Here is a 21,254-nt window from a genome sequence, read left to right as displayed (position 1 = left end):
ATTGGTAGTGCAATGCACACATAATGTGAAGATTGCGAATTTGGCTCCTAACGACAAGTTATCTTTTCATCCACTTTTATTTTTCACCTTTTCCTCCCTTCATTATTTTCTATATTTCGATTTCAGCTACAGCTAATTAGTACCCCAATGCTTTCCTTGGCTCCATTGCCTGTTGGCCGCATATATAGAAAGAGAGCAAGATATGCCATTGTAGTGGCCACAACTAGTTGCAAGATAGTAGGGAGGCATCTGGCGGTCTAGCTTTTCTGGCTCATAGGCAGTAGTGGGAGGCCCCCAATTTAAGTAAACAAATAATCGAAAGATTTTCATTTTCACATTGCACAATGCCTTTTTGTATTGACTTTGATGTGACATAATCATAAACCTACTCTATTTTTACATTTCCTGTAAAACCTTGCTATCATACAAAATTAATTTTGTACTGAATTCGAATTTACAATTGAATATAGAAGAAAAGCAGAAATAAGTGAGAAAATACTGGCTCATGTGCACAGACTTTGTACTGAAACAAAACAGTGCAAGATTTCACTGAATACCATGCATGGCAGTGATACGTACCTAGTTCGTCCACAGCAAATATCAAAAGCTGGGATACACACTGCACAAACTGCAGCAGTGTCACGAGTAAAAAAACCACCACCTTTCTACTCCTTTGTGCACCTTTCCAGGCCACCAAAGCCAAGCAGCCTCATCAGCAATAAACATCATAACAATTCATATGTGCAGTATTTCTCTGCTAGGCATAAAAATGACACTGCCTCAGCAAAGCTGCCCTACAAGAAAGCCTCCAGGCTACTGTCACAATGGAGAAGGTGTTTTCATTTCTTTCTGAACTTGCACATGCAGAAGCAATCCATGAAGGCACACCTATGCTGCGGGAGCGTATGAGGACACGGCTAGCCTCTGCCATAAAGCGATTAAGGTGACCCAGGGCCTTGTCCCAAAGAGAGACCGGCACATCGACTACATGGCACACGAAGCACAGGGCTGTCAATGGACTGTGCAGGAACAGTGTCAGCAGGTTGCCCTTATGCTGTTGATCTGAATAGAAAGATAAATCAAAGCAGAGTACAGAATCAATGCGTTATATAAAAGATCAGAATCTACAAGATGGACAAAAAATACCAACACAGGTGAATCCTGGCCCGGAATATTGTAGCAACGCCCTTTCCCGAAGCTAATGCCTTTTAGTGTTTTTAGCATTTATTAGTGGTCGTGTTCGATGCTCTGCCTGAGGCAGAGCACTGAACGCGGCCACTGACGAACGCAAAAAATGGCGAAAGGCATTAGCATCGAAAAAGGCACTGCTACAAAATAGCAGCCCCACTACAACAAAATTCATCAAAGATTTAAAAAAAAAATTAGTTGTCAAAGAAACTTCACAGTCACAATAATAGAGAAAGGGGGAGGTGGATGAAAGAGAATAAGAACATGAACAAGCTTTGTTTCTAGATATAAGGATTTATTTATCTCTTCTTCCTTGCTTTTGTTTCATTTTTCACATCAGTGCCATGATATGATACTTGCACTACATACAATTGACGAATTGTCAACGTCATCGTCAATGCATGCTGAAAAGACTAAATCAAATGCATTGAGGACAAGTGGGTGCACTTACGTCCTGCTCATCATTTTCACATCATTGCCACAGGTGCTTTTCTTCACATTATTGGCTTGCAACTTGAAACTTTTGGAGTGAAATTATAAAGCAATTTTTTCGTATATCAACATATCATTAAGGCTCGTCATTGAGGAGACGCATTGACGACAGCAGAAGCAGGGTGCCTCAGTGCCACATAGTTTTGAGGCACCCATGCAGTGTGGGCAGTGTCTATCGGAATTCATCAAGCATTAGTGAACCAGTAATCTGATGAGACAGATGCATGCCTACCTTCATAGCAGGTATACATTGCTCCATTGTCTAGTGATACATTTTGATGCAAAAGCCTAACACTAGAGGCATGCAAATAGTGAAATATATGCACAAATTAAGTCTGAACAGAACAAAGTCAAAACAATGATGTTGGTGTGGAAAGTTTAATGTCAAACTGAATTCGAATGTTAAGTTTTTCTTTCTTTCTTTCTTGGTTAAGTGGTCATAATGAACATACCAAAAAGAAAACAAAGCCATTCATGGAAGCAAGTACAGCAGCTAATGATGCAAAGCTAGAACCACATTTGCTAGGGGGCGAAAGATAGCTTTACTAGAGACAATATTTGAGAATGGATAGTGTTATCAGATTTTGTCTACCCACTGTCCCTGTGACCAGTGCACAATCCCTTAAAGTGCCCCTCACCAGAAATTTTGGTTCTATAATATAGTTTGTTATATATATCTTAAAGTCGTATACTGTGGTCATATTATGTGGTTATATTTTGGTTATAATTTTGATGTAAACTGCTGCCCAGGAAGCATTCTGCCACAAAAACTTTTAACAAAATTATGCAGGTTCATTGCACATATTGGAATCTATGTGAAGCAAAGTTTACTGAAGATTTTGGGAAGTTACCGCAAGCAAAACACGAGACTTGAAGAACGGGACAACACGAAGCAGTCGTGTTGTCCACTTCGTGTTATCCCTTTCTTGAAGTCTCATGTTTTGCTTGCGGTAACTTCTCAAAATCATGAATCACCAACTAGCTTGCACCCACACTCTGCTATGTTACTTTACTCAAGCAGAGTTAATTAAATCCTATAAACTAATGATGATTGTGCTTACTTTCATCCTATACAACATGTAACCTCATGCAATGTTTATATTTATCCACCACATAGGTAAGAACATTAATCTAACGCTATTATTTTGTTCATGCACTACACTGTACTGAAATGCAAACACCAAATCAGGTGGGTCCACAATGTGAGATGTCTACGCAGCCCGCTGCTGGCTATTTGGGTGCTACAGGTGCCACGAGCATGACATGGAAGCAAGATGGCTTCTGAAGATGACACTGCATGCACGCAACATCATTTTGTAGGTGGGCCAAGTGGCCCCTTCAGGGAGAAGAGCCCACAGGCTTATGTTTGAATTTTCAGCTGTTTTCATGCCATACATCGATGTAATACTTCGCAACTCAATTAGCACATGATCTAAGCCCTGTGCTTGTCTATTTGCAATGTTCAAACCTGGTGAGGGGCCCTTTCAAAAAATTATGTGCCATATTGTCATGTTTTAATAACACTGAACAATCACCAGTTGCACAACGCAAGTCACGGAACTGTTTCAGTGGGCAAACCTGTGCCTAGCAAAACAAATAGCAAAATGATGGTGGCAAACACATTCATCGATCATTAAAACCTGATTTGTGGGTCAAGTGAGTCGTCCTTTATACATGACTCATCAAAGGTTCCAGTTTAATCACTGGTGCTCGCATGCCTTCGAGAAAGTAGAACACTATTCGAGTCGCGCATACTATCTGACTACACAAAGTCTGGTGAGAACATAGACAGCAGATAGATAGAAGTGAGGGATATGTTGGTGCACATCGCAATTTCTGGCATGCATCTCAGCCATGGCTGCGCATGGCTGTAAGTACGGCTGAGCACATACGCACCCGCTGCCATGTCTGCACAGAATGAGCATGCAGAGAGGGCGGGGCACCATGTAAGCTTTCTACCCGCACATTTAGTATTAGAGGCTGGATAGAGTGAGGTGGAGGACGACTAAGTGAGCGAAATAGAACAGCTTGCCGAAGGAACAGGTGTTGCTCCTATCTCATCTCTTACAATGGCGCAGTTGCTAAACCCCGACCCCCGTCTAAGACCCCAACAGCCCTGCATGCATGACACTTCGAAGTGGGCATGTACTCTCAGACTCGCCACCAGTGACGTCAACGGACGGTATCCAAGCCTCCACGATGGCTCCACGGCAGGACTGCAGCATCGCCGTTACACAAGCTATGTCCCTGCTGACTCAACAGCTCAAAACATCAGGATTTGGGTGTGCCACATTCACATTGCTCTCTGAGAACGAAATTCCATGTTTTCATGGTTTTAAAGATGACCCGACCACATGGCTCCCCATCGTCAACTCAGTTGCTCTCAAGCACTCCTGGGCAGACTACTAAAAATCCATTGCCGAAGGCCATCTTCAAGAATCCGCCCAAGCATGGCATCGATTCCAAGGCAGTGTATATACCACATGACTGACTTGGAGCGTGACCCTGACGGCTGCATTTGCACCGCTTCCGAGCGCTTATGACGTGCGTTTCGTGACAGTGCGGTCAAACCGTTGAGGCTCAACCGAGGACATTGGAACCTACATTTACGACAAGCTGTCCCTATTACAAGCTTGCGACATACCCTGGTCCTCCCCGGCAGCCAGGCAGTACGTCATCGACGGGATACACGATTCGACGCATGCGGCCATATTGTCCCTGCACACACTCCAAGCCAACATCTCCATTTTCATGAGCCAGGTGGCGGAGTTGCAGTACATTTCTAGTTGCCGCTCGTCACAGGAGATGGCTACACCGAGACGCAGCTGCTTTGCGTGTGGCCGATCTGGCCATGGATATAACTGCCCTAAGCCCATCATCCATCCATGCAATATCGAACAAGCCTGCTTCCAACACTCATTGTCCGCATCAACGGGCATTGAAGAACTTACGGCACCTGTCGATGTGGGAGCACAGGGTATGGCGCTGCTTCGCTGCCACACCCCCAGAAACTCTCCAGCCTTGTACTGAGGCTCCCCTACGGGGCCTCAGTGGTGACGTACTACCAGCCGGTGCCCTGAACCTCCGTGCCAGTCTTTGAAGACCTGTCTGCAGACATGGTTTGAGGAGCCGACTACCTTCTTTCAGGAGAACTGTGGCTCACCGTAGAAGGAAGTAGCATCAGCCTCCATTCTGTGGCTCCGGGTATGCCTCCAGCTCATTCGCAGGGTGAGCTAACAACGTCACTTACACTCTCCGCTATACTCGAATGGCACAAGTCACTCTTCACTGATACTACTGCACAGCTACCCGGCACTAGAGTGCTAGAGCACGATACTCCAACCGACAATCATCTGCCAGTGTCCATACCGCTGCGAAGATACACCAAATGAGAGCGGACTGTAATTGACCAAAAGGTACAACAAATGCTAGCCGCTAACGTCATCAAGCTGTCTTCTAGTCTGGGCTGCAGCTGTCGTACCAGTCCGTAAAAAGGACGGGAATCTCCGATTCTGTGACAACAACTGAGAGTTGAACAAACATACTATACCAGACTCACACCCAATGCCACGCATTGACGATGCCATTATGTCGTACGGAATGCCAGGTTCTTTTAGTCTCTAGATTTGAAAGTGGGGTATTGGCAGATAAACATGGCTGAAGAGGATACGTTTAAGACAGCCTTCCGGACCCAATCTGGCTTATACAAATCTTACTGGATGCCTTTCAGACTGCAAAAAGCCCCAAGTACTTTCTAGCGCGCCATGAACCCTAAGTTGGGTGCACTGATAGACCACGCCTGTGTTGTGTTCCTCGACGACATTTTAGTTACGGGGGAAACCAAAAAACATCTGTAAAACCTCGACGAAATACTACAGAGATCGCATAACAGCTTGTTTTGACTTGACTGCGAGCAATGTCAATTCAGATTGACTACAACATCTTATCTCGGCTATAAGATCTCTCGTTACGGCGTACAACCCCTACCTGAACACATAGACACCGTAGTCAAATATCCTGCACCAACCTGTATTAAACAGCTCCAAGTATTCCTCAATATGGTGTTGTACTTGTGGAAGTTTGTTCCAAACATTGCATCAACTGCTACTCCACTCATGGACTTGTTAAAGTAAGGAGCTCAATTTCAATGGGGCCCTTCAAAGGACAAAGCCTTCCAAACCCTCAAACACCAGCTGACACATAGTCCGGTGCTGTGCCACTTTAATGAAGATTAGGTGACAGAAGTAAATACTGATACGAGTCAGATTGGCATAGGGGCAGTTTTGCTTCAGCGTGACACAAGTGGGTGTGCACACGTTGTCGTTTATGCCAATTGTAAACTCTCAGGCGAGGAGCGTCATTACCATTCAAATGAACTGTGTTTGGCTGTAGTTTGGAGCATGGATGAGAACTTCCGTCATTATTTGTTTGGCTGACAATTCACAGTGGTAACAGATAATTCCACGATTGCATGGATGCTACAAAAGCAGTACCTCAAACACGTTTGCCCGATGGATTGTTTGGCTACAGGACAACACATACGATGAGCGTCACTGTGCTGGAGCACAACATCAGCTTGCGGATGCTTTATCATGAAACCCAATCGAGGAAGACTCCCCGCAGACCCGAGAAAGCTGGATCATCTTTTCTCAACAAGACCTGACAAAGGCTCAACACGCCGACAAGGTTTGGTATCCCTTATAGACTCTATTAAGGATACGGGACTAAATCCCAAGTTTGTTTTACGTGATGGTACACTGTATTGTGGCCACTGGGCCAATGAGAGAGACGAATGCCACCTTCAGGTGATTCCTGGTCCCTTACGATCAAGCATTTTGCGTGCCATCCACGACAACCTCGAAGGAGGCCATGTTGGCTAATGAGCAACCTTACACAAGGCACAAGAACGACTTTGGTGGTCAAGAATAGATAAGGATGTACATTCATACGTCGCCAGCTGTGAGGTGTGTCAACAATACAAATGGTGTCCCGGAAGTCAACATGGACTCCTTATGCCCATTAGGCCTCCTGAGACAGTTTTCCATACGTTGGGCAGAGATCACATCGGGCGCTTCCAATGTCGGTAGTGGGTAATCGCTATATTATAGTCGTTGTGGATTACTTGTCCAAGTTGACCCGTCGTGGTTGCTCAGTGGCTATGGTGTTGGGCTGCTGAGCACGAGGTCGCGGGTTCGCATCCCGACCACGGCGGCCGCATTTCGATGGGGGCGAAATGCGAAAACACCCGTGTACTTAGATTTAGGTGCACGTTAAAGAACCCCAGGTGGTCAAAATTTCCGGAGTCCTCCACTATGGCGTGCCTCATAATCAGAAAGTGGTTTTGGCACGTAAAACTCCATAATTTAATTTTTTTTTTGTCCAAGTTTGTATAGGTCACTGCCGTGCCTTCACTTGCGGCCAGCTATGTCATCAGATTCCTGCAGGACCGCTTCGAATGGAAACACAGTCTTCCAAAAAAGTTGATCTCCGACCGATCGACCATCTTCCACAGTTGCAAGCTCCATACTTACCTACAACAAGCTGGAGTTGCACATCACTTTATGTCTGCCTATCATCCCCAAGCTAATGGTCTGACGGAAAGGTCAAACCAGACTATACAAGCTCGACTCACACCATATTGCAAGAATCACAAACGAGGTGAAGCTGATTGGGATGACCATCTCCAAGTGGTTGCGAACGCAATGAACATGGCTTTCCAGAGCTCTACAGGAACTTCCCTATATGAGAGCGTGTACGGCTAGCTAATGAAACTGAGCTCTACATTCAGCTTGGACACACCCATAAAAGTTGGACGTTCCATGGCACGAGAGACACTGTCGCAATATCTGAACGGAGGCACGCAGAAGGATTGCGCATGCGCAACATGTGCCAAAACGGTATTATGACCGACGCCACCGTCTGGCACCATAATAAAACATAGGCGACGAGGTGTGGGTACAACGAGGTACACCGTCCACTTCAAACAAACTGTGCACAAAGTACAAAGGATCTTTCATTATTACTGAGTGCCTGGATGATAACACTTGACGAATATGGTCCACGGTTTTAGACTTGAGCGTAGACAACAGGAAACTTTGCTGCACATGTGTCACGCATTAAGAACTGCATCCGTTGACAGACGTAACATGACATGTGCTTTTCTTACAGGAGCAAACCAGCAGCACCATGGCCGAGTGTAGTGAAGAGTGGGTCCTTGGCTCAGAGGGGGGTGGAGAATGACGAAGTGAACGAAACTGAACAGCTTGTCCAAGGAACAGGTGTTTTGCCTACCTCATCTCTTACAGTGTGGGTGCGTGTGTGTGTGTGCGTGTGTGTGTGCAATCAATGCTGCGGAGACATGTCTAAAAAAACTGTTTTCCCTAAGCTAACATTCTCTCAAATGACAGAAAGAAGGAACAGGTGACAGTACTAAGTGCTAACAGCACACCCCATTTTCTCCAAAATTTTCTCCTGCAATCAGTTTCAGCGAGTAGAAACCCCTAGTGAGACATGAGCAAGAAGAATAAGGGGATCCAAGCAGCTCTATCTTCTTTTTCTTCAAAAGTTTGCCCAGTGGCATAAAATGTTTAGTGCGTGCAAGTTCTATGTACACGTATATATGGTTACATGCGATGAAATCTAACAAGGATTTATGGTGCTGACCATAGATCCACAGGTGGTAGTCAGGTGGGTGGCTTGGGTGTAGCCCCACTTCTGACAGGTCCTTTTTTTTAAGTCGCAGCTTTACAAAATCACAGACAATGAAGCCAGAGAATACATAAGGGAAGTTAAATGTTACGTTTAATTGAAATGCAAAACCAATAAATTAAAGAAAAAATGAAAGTGGACGAAAAGATAACTTGCCGCAGGTGCGAGCTTAACACTTTCGTGACCGCACCTATTCCCGTCGACAGTATGTTCTCGGTGGTACAAGTTCGAGTTTTGGTGCCTCTCCGAGCACTTAGGACAGCTAGCGCCATCGAACAGGTTAAAGAGAGACTATTTTATCAGGTTCAGATTTGTGTTTCTTTTTTCCACCGTGTAGGGATTTTTAAAGCGCCTGCATGGTCGGGGTGACGAGCGCTCGTTGTTTTCGAGATGGCATTTACGTAGTGCGCATCCGCTCCATGGAAACGGCGAGTCTCGACGGATTCCGACGCATCTGGGCTCGAATTTGTGGATGATCACAGCACCACAAACTCGGAAGACGACTTCGATTCGTCGGACTTCAGTATGGACGACGACAGTGCAGCAAACCACCGTGGAACATCGACAGGTATCCGCCGGTGAGTTTTGCTTTCTTCTCGGACCGTGTTATCGCATCGTAAGGATTTCCGGCGTGTTCTAAAGGTTACAGTTCCTATCTGCAGGGTGTCAATGTGATTCAGACAGGACCATTTGCTGGCGGCCACGCAGAGAGTGGAGTTTTGTATATGAAGACCGCCGGGAGTGGACCTTGGAATCGCGCTCCGGAGTGCTGCGCGGCGGTTCGTAAGAGCCATCAATTTCTTGTTGTTTTTCGCCGCCGAAATCATCAGGGATATATGCAACAACACAAATAAGTATGCGTGGATGCATATTTTCGAGAAACCCACGTACAGCGAGAGATAGATCGCGGAAGGAAGTCACTCAAGAGGAGATGCTCAAGTTCATCGGACTTCTCATATACATGGGAATCCTGCAAGTCCCATGCTTGCATTGTTATTGGAGCACATGCAGATTATTCTCCGGGCTTCTTCTGCCTACAGTGATGCCAAGGAAATGGTTCAAGGCGTTGCTTGCCTTCCTGAGGGTGTCTGATCCAGGAAAGACGACCGTTGCATCCCATGGCAAGCTTCACCGCATATCCTCTCTGCTTCAGCACATCAACGATTCTTCCACGTTATTTTTTCAAACGCGTCGGAACCTCTCCGTTGGGGAGAAAATGGTGAAATCAAAAGGTCGGTCTGGAATTCACCAGTACATGAGGGATAAAGTGTTCAAATGGGGTTACAAATTATGGGTTTTGGCAGCTTCAGAAACGGGGTACACTGTTCAGTTCAGCGTCTACACGGGAAAGCGCGAAGAGCCTAGCGTGCAAGGTTTGGCATTCGATGTTGTGACGCGGCTGTGCAAAAATTATCTTGATCAGGGTTGCATCATTTCTTTGGCCAATTCCTACACTTCCACATCTTTGTTTGTTCATTTACTGGAGCGCAAGACAATTCCATGTGGGATAATGTGGAAAGATCGGCGTGGCTTTCTAAGTGAACTCAAAGGCACACAGTGGGAAAAGAAGGCGAAAAGCGAAAAGAGAAGGCAGAGTTCGATGGCTGCGGGAGCAGGATGTTTTGTACTTGCAATGGAAAGACAGGCGGGTTGTGGATATGTCTACCACGCAGACAGCGAATAAACTCGTCCTTACAAAGCGAAGAAAGAAAGTTGGGAATATGAGGACAGAAGTGTCCGTGGAGAAGCCGGTGCTGATCAAGAAATACAATGTGGGCATGCTTGGAGGGGATAAATCTGGCCAGCTCATCGGATCCTACAACATTCTTACGAAGTCCGTGCGTGGGTGGAAGACACTGTTTTTCCACTGTATCGATATAGCTGTAGTAAATAGCTTTATGATGTTTGACGAGCATCATTAGCAGCATCCAGAAGTCCCAGATTCATCGCGAAGTTTGCACTTCAACCAGTTTGCCTTCAGGCTAGAACTTATCGACCAGCTGCTGGGATATGATGAGCCACATTTTGCGGACCCCCCAGTTGCGCCTGTTGTTCCCTCTCGGAGTGCACCTTAGGTTCAACAGCATCAAATACAAAAAATGGAAAGATATAGAAAGTGTAAACTGTGCTATGAAGAAAGAAAAGTTGCGCGGAAAACAAATCTGGAAACGTGCAGCTAACCTCTGTTTCACTTCATCGAGAAACTGCTTCGCACGGTGGCACGATAGACGACACTAGGTTTAATGTTTTCTCGTGTACCTGAAGAACTTTTGTAGATACAGAGCTAATATTTGCAGGCTGATTTCATATGGCCCTTTTGTTGAAAATGTATATTTCAATTTTTTTAAATATTTTTTTTGTGCAAAGCAGCATTGATGTTTTTATCAATCTTTCTCACTTTTGTTGCAATTTTTTCGATTTGCTTAATTTTTTCGTACTATTAATAATAAACATGTTGTTTGAAATTAATACCGTTGGAAAGATAATTTTTTCTTCTACAATTTGATACCATACACTTCAACATGAATAATTTTCTGTGGCAGGAAAAAAAATAATTACCAGACTGCCCTAAAACTACCGATTTTCCCGCAGTCACGAAAGTGTTAAAGGACCCCTGAAACGGTTCGGACAAATTTTGTAAACGCGTAGGGTACAGCTTAAGTAGAACATTCACACCACAATTTAAGTGAAGCATTACATATTAATGGAGCTACAAGCGATTACAAGTTACCCTCCTCCCTAGCCATGCTTTTCCTCCTCAACTCGTTCGCCGAGCGATCGGGGCTAAGCTCTGCCTTTACTGGCTCTGCGTCACGATGCGACGTCAGATCGTCCACTTCCGGTTGTTTTGGAGCCCGCCCTCGACCGCGAGAAACCTCTCCGTTAGCCGCTTGGCCGTCGACACCAAGCGAAAGCTATCGAAGCAGCGTGCGTTGCAAGCATTCTGTCGCAGCGCCGAAGGTGTCTGGTATTCCGGTAATCACACATTACCTGAATATTTCGACGGAATGGTGGAGGCATAAACTCAAGCTGATGAAGGAACTTTAGCGTAGACGTACGTGAGCTGCCTGATACGGGTGCCTGCCTCCACGGTCCAGCCACCCGTTGGCGCAGAGCTTAACCAGCCAAAGAAACAGCTAATATTGCTCTAACCAAGTGTAAAATATTTAAACATTTACAAAAAGAATGTGTTAATGATTACACTCCTGCGAAAAATTTACACCAGCAGCAAAGAAGAATATATTCTGTTACTGCTACTGTGGGTGGTTGAGTTCTATGCCACCAGGTGGCTGTACCGTGCAGACCATTCACATTTGCGCTTCTGTTCATCACCTCAAACGCCACGAAAGGGGACACGGCCAGGCCCTGTCCCCTTGCCCTTGCATTTACCCTAATACCGGACTCGCGAAACACTATTGCATTAGTAATCTTCCGGTGTAAAGTGACGGCCGCAATCGCACAAATCCTGGCGCCGATCGGATAGTGGCAGTCCGATGCGCTGCAGCCAGTCAGCTCGTGCACTGGCTTGCAGAGGGACACAATGTCGCAGCTTGACATATTGCCAGTCGCTACGTCTGTAGTCCACAACGCAACAAAGTCGAATCAAAGCGCTCGCGAAAAGACAAACCGATACTGACGGCGGAGCTCTCGTCAAAGATGGAGCACATTGTAACACAAGCAGATGACACTTGCTGTGTGCCGGAAGTGCTTAAGTGTATTGAAAAATTGTTCCTTGTGCATTCTCTCTATGTTACTTTCTTTTTATAAAAACAAATTAACTAAGATTCCGACTATTATGAACATCATTTGTTTACCGTAAAGTTGGAAAAATTATCACGCGCCCTGGTCAGCCAATTGGATAGCTCGCCCCACTGACGTCATATGGGTGATTTCGGTCATATGGGTAGGGGCGGCTTAAAATTCCGCCAAGCAGTGTGCTGAGATCGGCAGCGATGTGCATTTTTAAAACCTTATAATAAATTACACACTTTACACAGAGCACTTAGATGTGTCAATTAATGATCAGAATGACATACTCTAACGACTCAGTACGTTTGTAGAAAATCGTCAAAATCGTTTCAAGGTCCCTTTAACCTACGTCTCTCACATTATGCGGGCAGGGTTTTACCCCAGGAGTTCTTTTATCCAGAAATCTTTTCATCGACTTTCATTTTCCCTTTACCTTATTATTTCTGTATTTCAATTAAACATCAGAATTAACTTCCCCTATGCTTTTTCTGGCTTCACTGTCTCTTACTTCATATGCTAGTGAGACACGAAATCTGATTCAGCAAGTACATGGTGCCAAAGCATTATTGAGAAGCTGTGTCTTTGAATGGCACCGAAGGTTTCAAGAGGGCAGAGGTTCAGTCCAAGACGATCCCCAGTGTCGTGGAAATGTCATGTACTGCTGGAAATGGGGAACATGTGAGACAATGATTGCATGGAAATCGCCATGTTACTGTGAGCATGATACTGAAATCGAACAGGGATGTACGCCAGCAGATCTTACGGAACAATTTAGGGAAACAGCAACTAAATGCAAAAATCATCCCTCACAGACTGACAGGTGAACAGAAACAAACCACATGAACAATTGCTGCTGAGCTTTTGGAAGGGTCAGAAGTGATCCCACGTTTGTGTTAGGTATCAATGCTGGAGATGAAAGTTCGTGTTACCAGTATGACCCTCAAACAAAGCGACGAATGGCGAGGTCACGGTTTATCTCCATCTAAAGAAGTAAACCAACTCTTGAAAACTAAGGCATTGTCAATTGCCGTTCTTTCATGCTAGAGGCTTGGTGCACATCTGCCCCAAGGACAAACAATAAAGCAAAACTTCTACATCAACATGCTAAAACGTTTGTGCCAAGCAATTCTGCAGCACAATACAAACAAGTGGTGAGTGTGGCATATGGGAAGCACCAATTCAGTGGTGTGGGAGAACATTCAACGAAATCAGCTGTTGGTGAAATGGTTCCGCCACAGAACACCACAAACCTTGACTGATGAGTCAATGATTTGATCAACAGCTGTCAAACAAGGGGCGTCGCTAAAGTCAATGTTTCAACAAGAAGGCTTGTCTTTGTCAGGATTTGTTTTTGCCTGTCAATGATATGTCATGGTAAAGGGACTGACAACTGGCCAGAATGTATTGTGAGACATTGACGTAAATGAAATGACACAATTTATAGTGATAGAATCCAGCATGCTGTTTGCAATTTAAGTAGGAATTATAACTTTAAATTGGCAAAGGAAGTCTCAAAAACCAGTGAGTGATGTGGCCTAGCAGTGAAGTAGTGGTACCTCAGATGTATTATATGAGCTTACTGTACGTAAGTCAGCTGTTATTAAGTACGGCATACTTAAAACATAAAATTGCAGTTAGTATATTAGGCTTATACACTTCATTTACGTGAATTAGGAAGTAAAAAAATGCGCACACTAACAAGCGACGCTGCCTTCGTTGTAGCGAGTGGAGTGGCAGAGCTGTTCAATGCATCACGGCGTACATGAGGGATGTTGTACGCACACGGATTTGCGAGTTAGAACCCCAAGTTCTGTGATCTCTGTGAGATACAAAATGCCATCGACGAATTGTGCCGTGCATGGTTGCCAGCACTGCAATAATAGCACTACTGTTATAACATACCACTTAGCTTGGCTTGGGCTTTAAAAATAAGAAAAAGAAAAGAAAACCCTGCCACATGCAGCCTGCAAAAGCATGGCCTTCGATCAGTCTGTGTCACTTGGAGGGAGCTGTCGCATGGCCGTAGATTCGAACGCCACCTATTACTGTAAATGTAATTCAATGTTTCATAAAACATGAACCGCAGGAACATTGGCTTGAAACACAAAATGTTACTTTCTTACAGCTAGAGCCGCACTTATCGTCTGCTTCCCACTAATGTCGACATATAATCATTATCACACTCAGTTACCACTGTTTCGAACATGTTTCTCGAGCATGACTACATCCTCAATGCATATGGGAAAAGTCTGATAAAAAATTTTCCACAGTGTTTTCTGCATTATCACTGTATGATTACACTCTCAGATCAGTGAGCTTTGCATCGCACTCAAAAAAAAAAAACAAAAAAAAACGGATACCATAAAAATTGATTGTCAGTCTCTTTAAGAAAATATACGTATATTGTCATATTGCCAACAAACAGTCAAACGATGATGAACCAAATAGCAAAGGACACACAAGAGCACTGATTCACAAAAGCATCTTCAAAAGTTTAGTGTAAATACCCACAAGGATGGACAGGCAGGAAACAAGACAAGCATCAACTTTCAACCATTATTCTTTATTGCGATAGCAACTATATGGACACCCCAAGTGTATTTCTGCCATTGGCATGACCGTTGCTGTCGCCGTGAGGTTCCATATAAAGTCCAAGGGCGATAACACCATAATAATAATAATATTTGGGGTTTTACGTGCCAAAACCACTTTCTGATTATGAGGCACGCCATAGTGGAGGACTCCGGAAATTTTGACCACCTGGGGTTCTTTAACGTGCACCTAAATCTAAGCACACGGGTGTTTTTGCATTTTGCCCCCATCGAAATGCGGCCGCCGTGGCCGGGATTGATAACACCATCACTGCGCACTCTACGCTGTATGTGCGAGTGAAGGCATGCGAGGGGAGCCGACAATTGCGGCTCAATCTTGCCCGCACGAAAGAGACAAAAGTTAGCAGGAAGCGTGCCACCTCCCACCACAAGGCACGAAACGTTGCAAGGCCCGGGCGGGGGGGTCTACAACATTTTTCGCTGTTGCTATGACATAATTAATGATGTGTTAGCTCCATTAGGCAGCATGTACTAGAACAGATTAAAGACAAGGAAGTTAAAGTATGCTCAGGCAGACAGAGAGTTCAAGGGCACTGAAGGAAAAAGAAATGCAGTTCATGCAGCAACTGAGTTCCACTTAGTAGAATGGCAAGTTAGTAGAAATGAGCAGAAAGTGACATGAATTTATGCAATGTCTAGAACTATGAGAAATAAACTCAAGAATGAGCTCATATGCAAAAAGCACTAGAAGCAGTGACGGCGCATTATGCTGTTCATCAACGCCAGATATCAGCCATAAGATTATTGCAACTTTTTTCAGAGTGAAGCAGATCTCTGAAATGAATTAAAGTGGAAAAAAAAAGCTATTGTTTGAACTTGAACCTCTGCTCTCATAAAGAATACTCCCCCACAGCAGTTCACACAAACACATATATTCATGCATTGCAAGTGAACATGTTGTAGCTAGCTAGAGAACTCAGGGAAATATGTATGGAAAAAACATACATTTTTAGAATTATGTTTTAGCATTGTACCTTTAGCATAGTGATAGTTACTACACTCAAAGCTCGTTATAATAAAATTGATATAATATAATGGATATAACAAAGTAAATGCAAATCCCCTTGAAATCACCATAGAGATCCATGTACTTGAAATCTAATTTTAACAAAGTATAATTGTCTTGCCGATGAGTATAACAAACAAAAGATTCATCTCTGAAACACAAAAATACCCAACTGTTCCGCATTAAGTGCGATCGCCATGGGGGCAAGGTTTGCTGGCCTTCTGGTTCACACAGCGGAGCCCGGGGCCACATGAGAGTGGCAGAAAGTATTATAGTCAGCCCACTATGTTGTGTGCCACATGCTGCTCGATCACAACAGATTTCATTCACACTGCAGAGTGCTAGCTTTTCTCTTCGACCACGTCGCTGCTTAGCCGGTTTCATGATAATATGGATGAGCCAAGCGAAATACCATCACACTGGAACAGAAGGAAGGTATCGTAAAGGCTGTCACATCAGGTGCTAAGAAGTTGCAGGTTGCACACACCGAAGGTTATTTTGCTATTATTTTTATGAAAATTTTATCACATACGTTGCCACGTAGCAGTTCAAAATTAAATTTTCAATTCTGCGGTTTTACATGCCAAAACCAGAATAAGATTAGGAGCCACACCGTAGTGGGGGGGGGGACTCCGGATTAATTTTGACCACCTGGAGTTCTTTAACGTGCACCCAATACACAGTACACAAGTGTTTTTGCATTTCACCCCCATCGAGATGTGGCCACTGAGGCCAGAATTCGATTGCACACCTTCGGGCTTAGCAGCGCAATGCCAAAGCCAATACACCACCATGGCAGGTGCTTTGGTGAGCCACAAGGCTGTCTTCTCTCTTTTTTTGTGTGTGTTATTTTTCCTTTTCCATGTTTTAAAGTTGTGCGCCCCATTTATTGTAGTAGAGGGCAATAATGTAATAACAAAGTAATTACAGCTCCCCCTTCAACTTCGTTATAATGAGATTTGGGTGTATGCAATCAAACTCACTTTAACGATACCAGTTTTAAAAGTATATAGGACATAACTATGAGGAGCCGATGCACCATCAACTTTTGTAGGTGTTATATGGTAAAAATAAACCCAGTAGCCAGACTTAATTGTTATAGCCAAGAGTGCCGCATGGGAACATTGTAGTGAGCGGTTTATTTTGCCATAAGACACACATAAAAGTTGACGGTGGGGTAGCTGCTTACTGTTACTTCGAGTATTGTTAAAACTGGCAATGCTATAAGTGGGTTCGACTGCGCATCTTTTTGTCTAAATAAAATGTTTGAATGTTTGCCCCTTCTGCTCTTTTTGTGCAACCGGTTATTGAACCTTTCCATGGCGATCCTGTGGGCGCTGCCATGTTTTAACACATGGTGATGCGTCCATTGCTTGCCTCAACTGCCTCCATTGTCTCTGCATTTACAATGGGTGGGTATGACACTGGTGCAGCTTAGCAAACCTCTCTTTCAGGAGATATCATACACGGTGACTGGGTGGACGACACGAAGCTTAGGCCACAGCTTCAGAGAACATGCAAGAGCACTTTACAAGCTGATAAAGCTATGTCCAAATGGCATGAGCAGCGTATATGATGCTTGTTTTAAAAGTGTGGCTAAGATATCCAAACTTTCTGCTCATGAATCAAATCAGGATTAGTGTGTTTTGCTTTTCGTTATTTATTTTGCAAATAATTTGAAGCAGCGGCTTGTCACATTTCTGACTAAATTTCCTTGATGCGGTCACTATCTGATTATTTCTGCCTAATCACTCGCAGGTGTGCTCATTTCCGATAGATTTGTTCTTGCTGTGTGCAAGGCTTGAAACGTAGCCATTTTGTACGTTGTAATATCTTGTAGCAAAAATGTATTATTGCTAGTAACTCACTTACTCTTGTGGGCCACCACAAACATTCAGCTTCGACCATTCCTGCGCTATCGGTGTAGTCCGTCATTTATTGTGCATACATGGTGCGTATATATTCAAGTGTGCACCCATTCACTTATTGACACGCTTGCGATAGGAGTGAGCGTAAGATTCCGTGTCAGTTGGAGTAGATGTGTGTAGGTACTGTGCGCGAAACAAACTATGACAGGAAGTGGCGCTACTCCCTTTGTCATTGTTTAACGAGCAGTACTCATTCTTGCCAATGTTCCAGGGCTGAAGCACTTTCTTTGAAGGTTAGTGATACAACGCTGGCAGATGTGCAAATTTCTGTATCCTCAAAGAAGCCATACATTTCGAAGTGTCGGTAACACATACGGACAGTTGCAGCCACAGTCTGTGAACTTGGCTGCACAGATTCATGCCCTTTCTTAATATGCCAGTCATAGTTTTTGAAGCGAAATTTAGCACACATCTTCAATCCACTGCTCCACAATTTCCAGCATGATTGGAGCACAGTAGCTTAGTGAAAACTCAGTTGCATTTCCGAGAGCTGATTGCACCGAAGCAAGGTGGAAGCGGTAATGGTTTCGTATTCATGCGGTCGCTGAGGCGCCATGCGGTGCACTGGCACAAGCGCCACCTTGTTTCTCTAGAACAAACTGCTGTACGAAAAGGGCCATTAAGATTAGAGGTTATAACAATTGAATTTTCTTGGAACATTATATTGTAATAAGTGGGCTCAACTGTAGTAATATTAAAATTCCTAAACATGTGTCTGGTACATAATAGCCCGAGTCACTTTTGCATCATAGCACCAACTAACAAACTATATATAGTATTAAACAACAATAGTCATAGCTGTGCTTATGCGTTGCATTAAATCAAAACTTAAAAGATACACTGAAGTGAATTTCAATTTTGTATGCACATCGTAAACTCCATTGTACAGTTAACTAATGCACTATTCTACTGAGTACAGAGTTACACTTTATTTATAAAGAGCAGAAAGAAAGGGCTGGTGATTCCTTCAGCACTCATGTGAACTGCTGTGAGCCACGAGTTAGTGTGCATGTGGTTGATAAATTACTATTATTGGTGACCATGGTAGAATGCATAGCAATCATATTTCACTCTACTTGTACATATTATACTGTAAGTTTCTGTGACGACAGTTTCCGATTTAATTACTAAAAATAAGGGATTCGTGATAAAGTGATAATTTTTACAGTCCACATTTCATAACAGCAGTGGACATCAGAAAATGCATGAAAATCCTCAATTTGATTATTATTTACAAGATTTCATTATTTCCTTCTTAATTAAGTAATGACTTCAGGGGGCGTATTCTAATTGTAAAATTGAGGTCAGTACTCAAAGCAATACTTTACTAGAAACTTTGTGCTTTGCACCAGCATCAATAAATAAGCACCCGAAATCTACAGTGAAATGCCCATTGCTGTCCCTGTTAATTTGTTTCCATACTGTGAAAAAACGTTAACTGGAACAACAATGCATTTCACATCACATTTTGTATTCACAGTCGCAAAACCAGAGAAAGCTTCTAGCAAAGGTTTTGCTTTGAATATGGTTGATAAGGCATCAACCACAACAGTGGTTTATGCCTTCTTTCCTGGTCTCACGAAGGTGGCTGATCTTGCAATCCATCTTTGAATATTGTGATGCATACTTTGTTTACAGTTATTTCCAACACCTCTTCCACTGGCCTGTGGATGCCCCCCATAGTAATAAAAAAAGGCTCTGAAGAGACCTTTTTAACAGTGGTGGACATAGCATTAGGCCCGTACCTCCCCTAGTACCTCCCACTAGGCCTGTACCTCCCCTGCACTTTGAATATTACGACTGTACCCACAATGGCTGTGCAAACACCACTGGTTCATAATGTTGCAAAACTACCGGTCTTCAAGAGCCACTGATGTGACTGAAATTTCAATAATATCTTCAATAGTACAAGAACTAAAAACTGCAAAAATCTGAAAACATGTCTTCTGGCCAAAAAATTACCTTTTTGCAGAGTGTCCCACCTTAATTGGCTAGGCCACTGATTGTACAACACAATGAGGCATATTTTAGAAGATCAGCTCAGGCTCGAGATATGCTGATCTGGCTATTGACATCAACAATTTAAGGCATGTCTATACCTGGGCTCAGAGATGCACTGTCTTCAAATCTAAAAGCAACTACAGTAAAACCTTGATATAACGAACTTCGAGCTAACAAAATTCTTGATATAACAAAGTATTTAGCTTTTCATAAGCTCTTGTCCATAGAACACCATGTATTTAGAGCCTCAATATAATGAAGTGTGTTTGTATGCAATTTCAATAGAATGAAATTTCACTGCTGCTATAAAGAAATGCTCAGACAATAAATGGAAACTTCCGGGGATGCAAATGGTCAAACGATTGAATTACAAGCGGCTGCTTGTAAGCACACCTCTGAAACTGCGTGCTGCATGACAAGAGCGAACGCCGAGGTAGAGCAGCATCATGTTCCATATAAAGTCCAAATGCAATAAGATACTATCGCAAGCCGCGCACTGTGTGCTTTGGGTGCAAGTGAAAATGTGCGAGGGTGAGACAAGAAAGACTGTGACTTCACGTGTGCCGCCTTCCTGCCCGAGCAAGGGGAAAGAGGGCGGGGAGCAAGCTTGCAGTAACGCAATTAAGCACGGGCGAGGGGGTGAGGGGGGGTAATTTGGCACACGTCAGCCGTAGCTGCGCATGGCTGTAAGCACAGCTGAGCGCATAACGCATCCGTGCAGCCTGCTTTAGAGGTAATCTTCTGCATGTGCAAAGAGGGCATGCCGAGACGGTGTGGCACCATGCATATACTAGTTTCATACAATAATTACTAGAGGGAACTCTGGCACTAGTGTCTACGGGAGCTGAAATGGGAGCAGTCGAGCCAGCATGCGAATTATGGGAAGTACATGAACCTGCCTAAACTTCGTCCTTCTCGCTTCAAACAGCTTCGCGACTTTGTAAACTTGTCATTTTCAACAATGTACTGCGTAAGAAATCATTAAATAAATATTGTTAAAATTGTCCAACGACAGGATTCAAACACAGGACCTCTAGCACAGACACCCGATATCGAAATCATTACGCCACGGATGCATGCATTGACAAGCGACATATAACGCCCTTGTGAATTTATCACGGGCAACCCAGTGCCTTCAGACACTTGGAGTGTTTCAATTTGGCCAGCTCAACAAGCTGAACTGTTGCAATTAGTAGTGATTGTGCATGCTCGCAACGTCTTCTGCACCTAGAGAAGCATAGATTTCTCTGAAATTTACGACAATGAAGGCATACAAAGCATAATAAATGAATCCACAAGCACGAAAATCAGACAAATTTATGTACTTCCCATCATTCCCATGGTGGCTCAACGATTGCAGTGCTAGAGTTCCCTCTAATATATTGTGGGAAACTTTATGGCATCATGTAAACTGTCTTACCACGCATTAAGTATTGGAGGTTGTGTAATCTCGAGTTTCGGTGACCCGTTAAAACAAGAGACAGACGAAGCATTCACTTTCCGCTGCCGGAGCTTTTCCTGATAGCATCACCTAGCGGGCGACGCTACCAGCCACAGGGGTGGAGTGCA

At 43.9% G+C, this 21,254-nt stretch overlaps 1 protein-coding gene across 5 annotated transcripts in view; it reads right to left on the bottom strand.

The window, feature by feature from the left end:
- LOC135906161 (protein SCAI) overlaps positions 1-21,254 on the bottom strand; it is a 97,406-nt gene that overhangs the window by 36,420 nt on the left and 39,732 nt on the right. For all 5 annotated transcript variants that reach the window (XM_065437399.2, XM_065437401.2, XM_065437400.2 and 2 more), the window contains exon 11: positions 889-1,062. In XM_065437399.2, coding sequence (XP_065293471.1) covers positions 889-1,062 — 174 coding nt within the window. The remainder of the gene's footprint in view (positions 1-888; positions 1,063-21,254) is intronic.

Source organism: Dermacentor albipictus, chromosome 1 (genome assembly GCF_038994185.2).
Source record: "Dermacentor albipictus isolate Rhodes 1998 colony chromosome 1, USDA_Dalb.pri_finalv2, whole genome shotgun sequence".
Taxonomy (NCBI): domain Eukaryota; kingdom Metazoa; phylum Arthropoda; class Arachnida; order Ixodida; family Ixodidae; genus Dermacentor; species Dermacentor albipictus.
The sequence above is the reverse complement of the archived record's forward strand: the minus strand, read 5'-3'. Positions and strand labels throughout refer to the sequence as shown.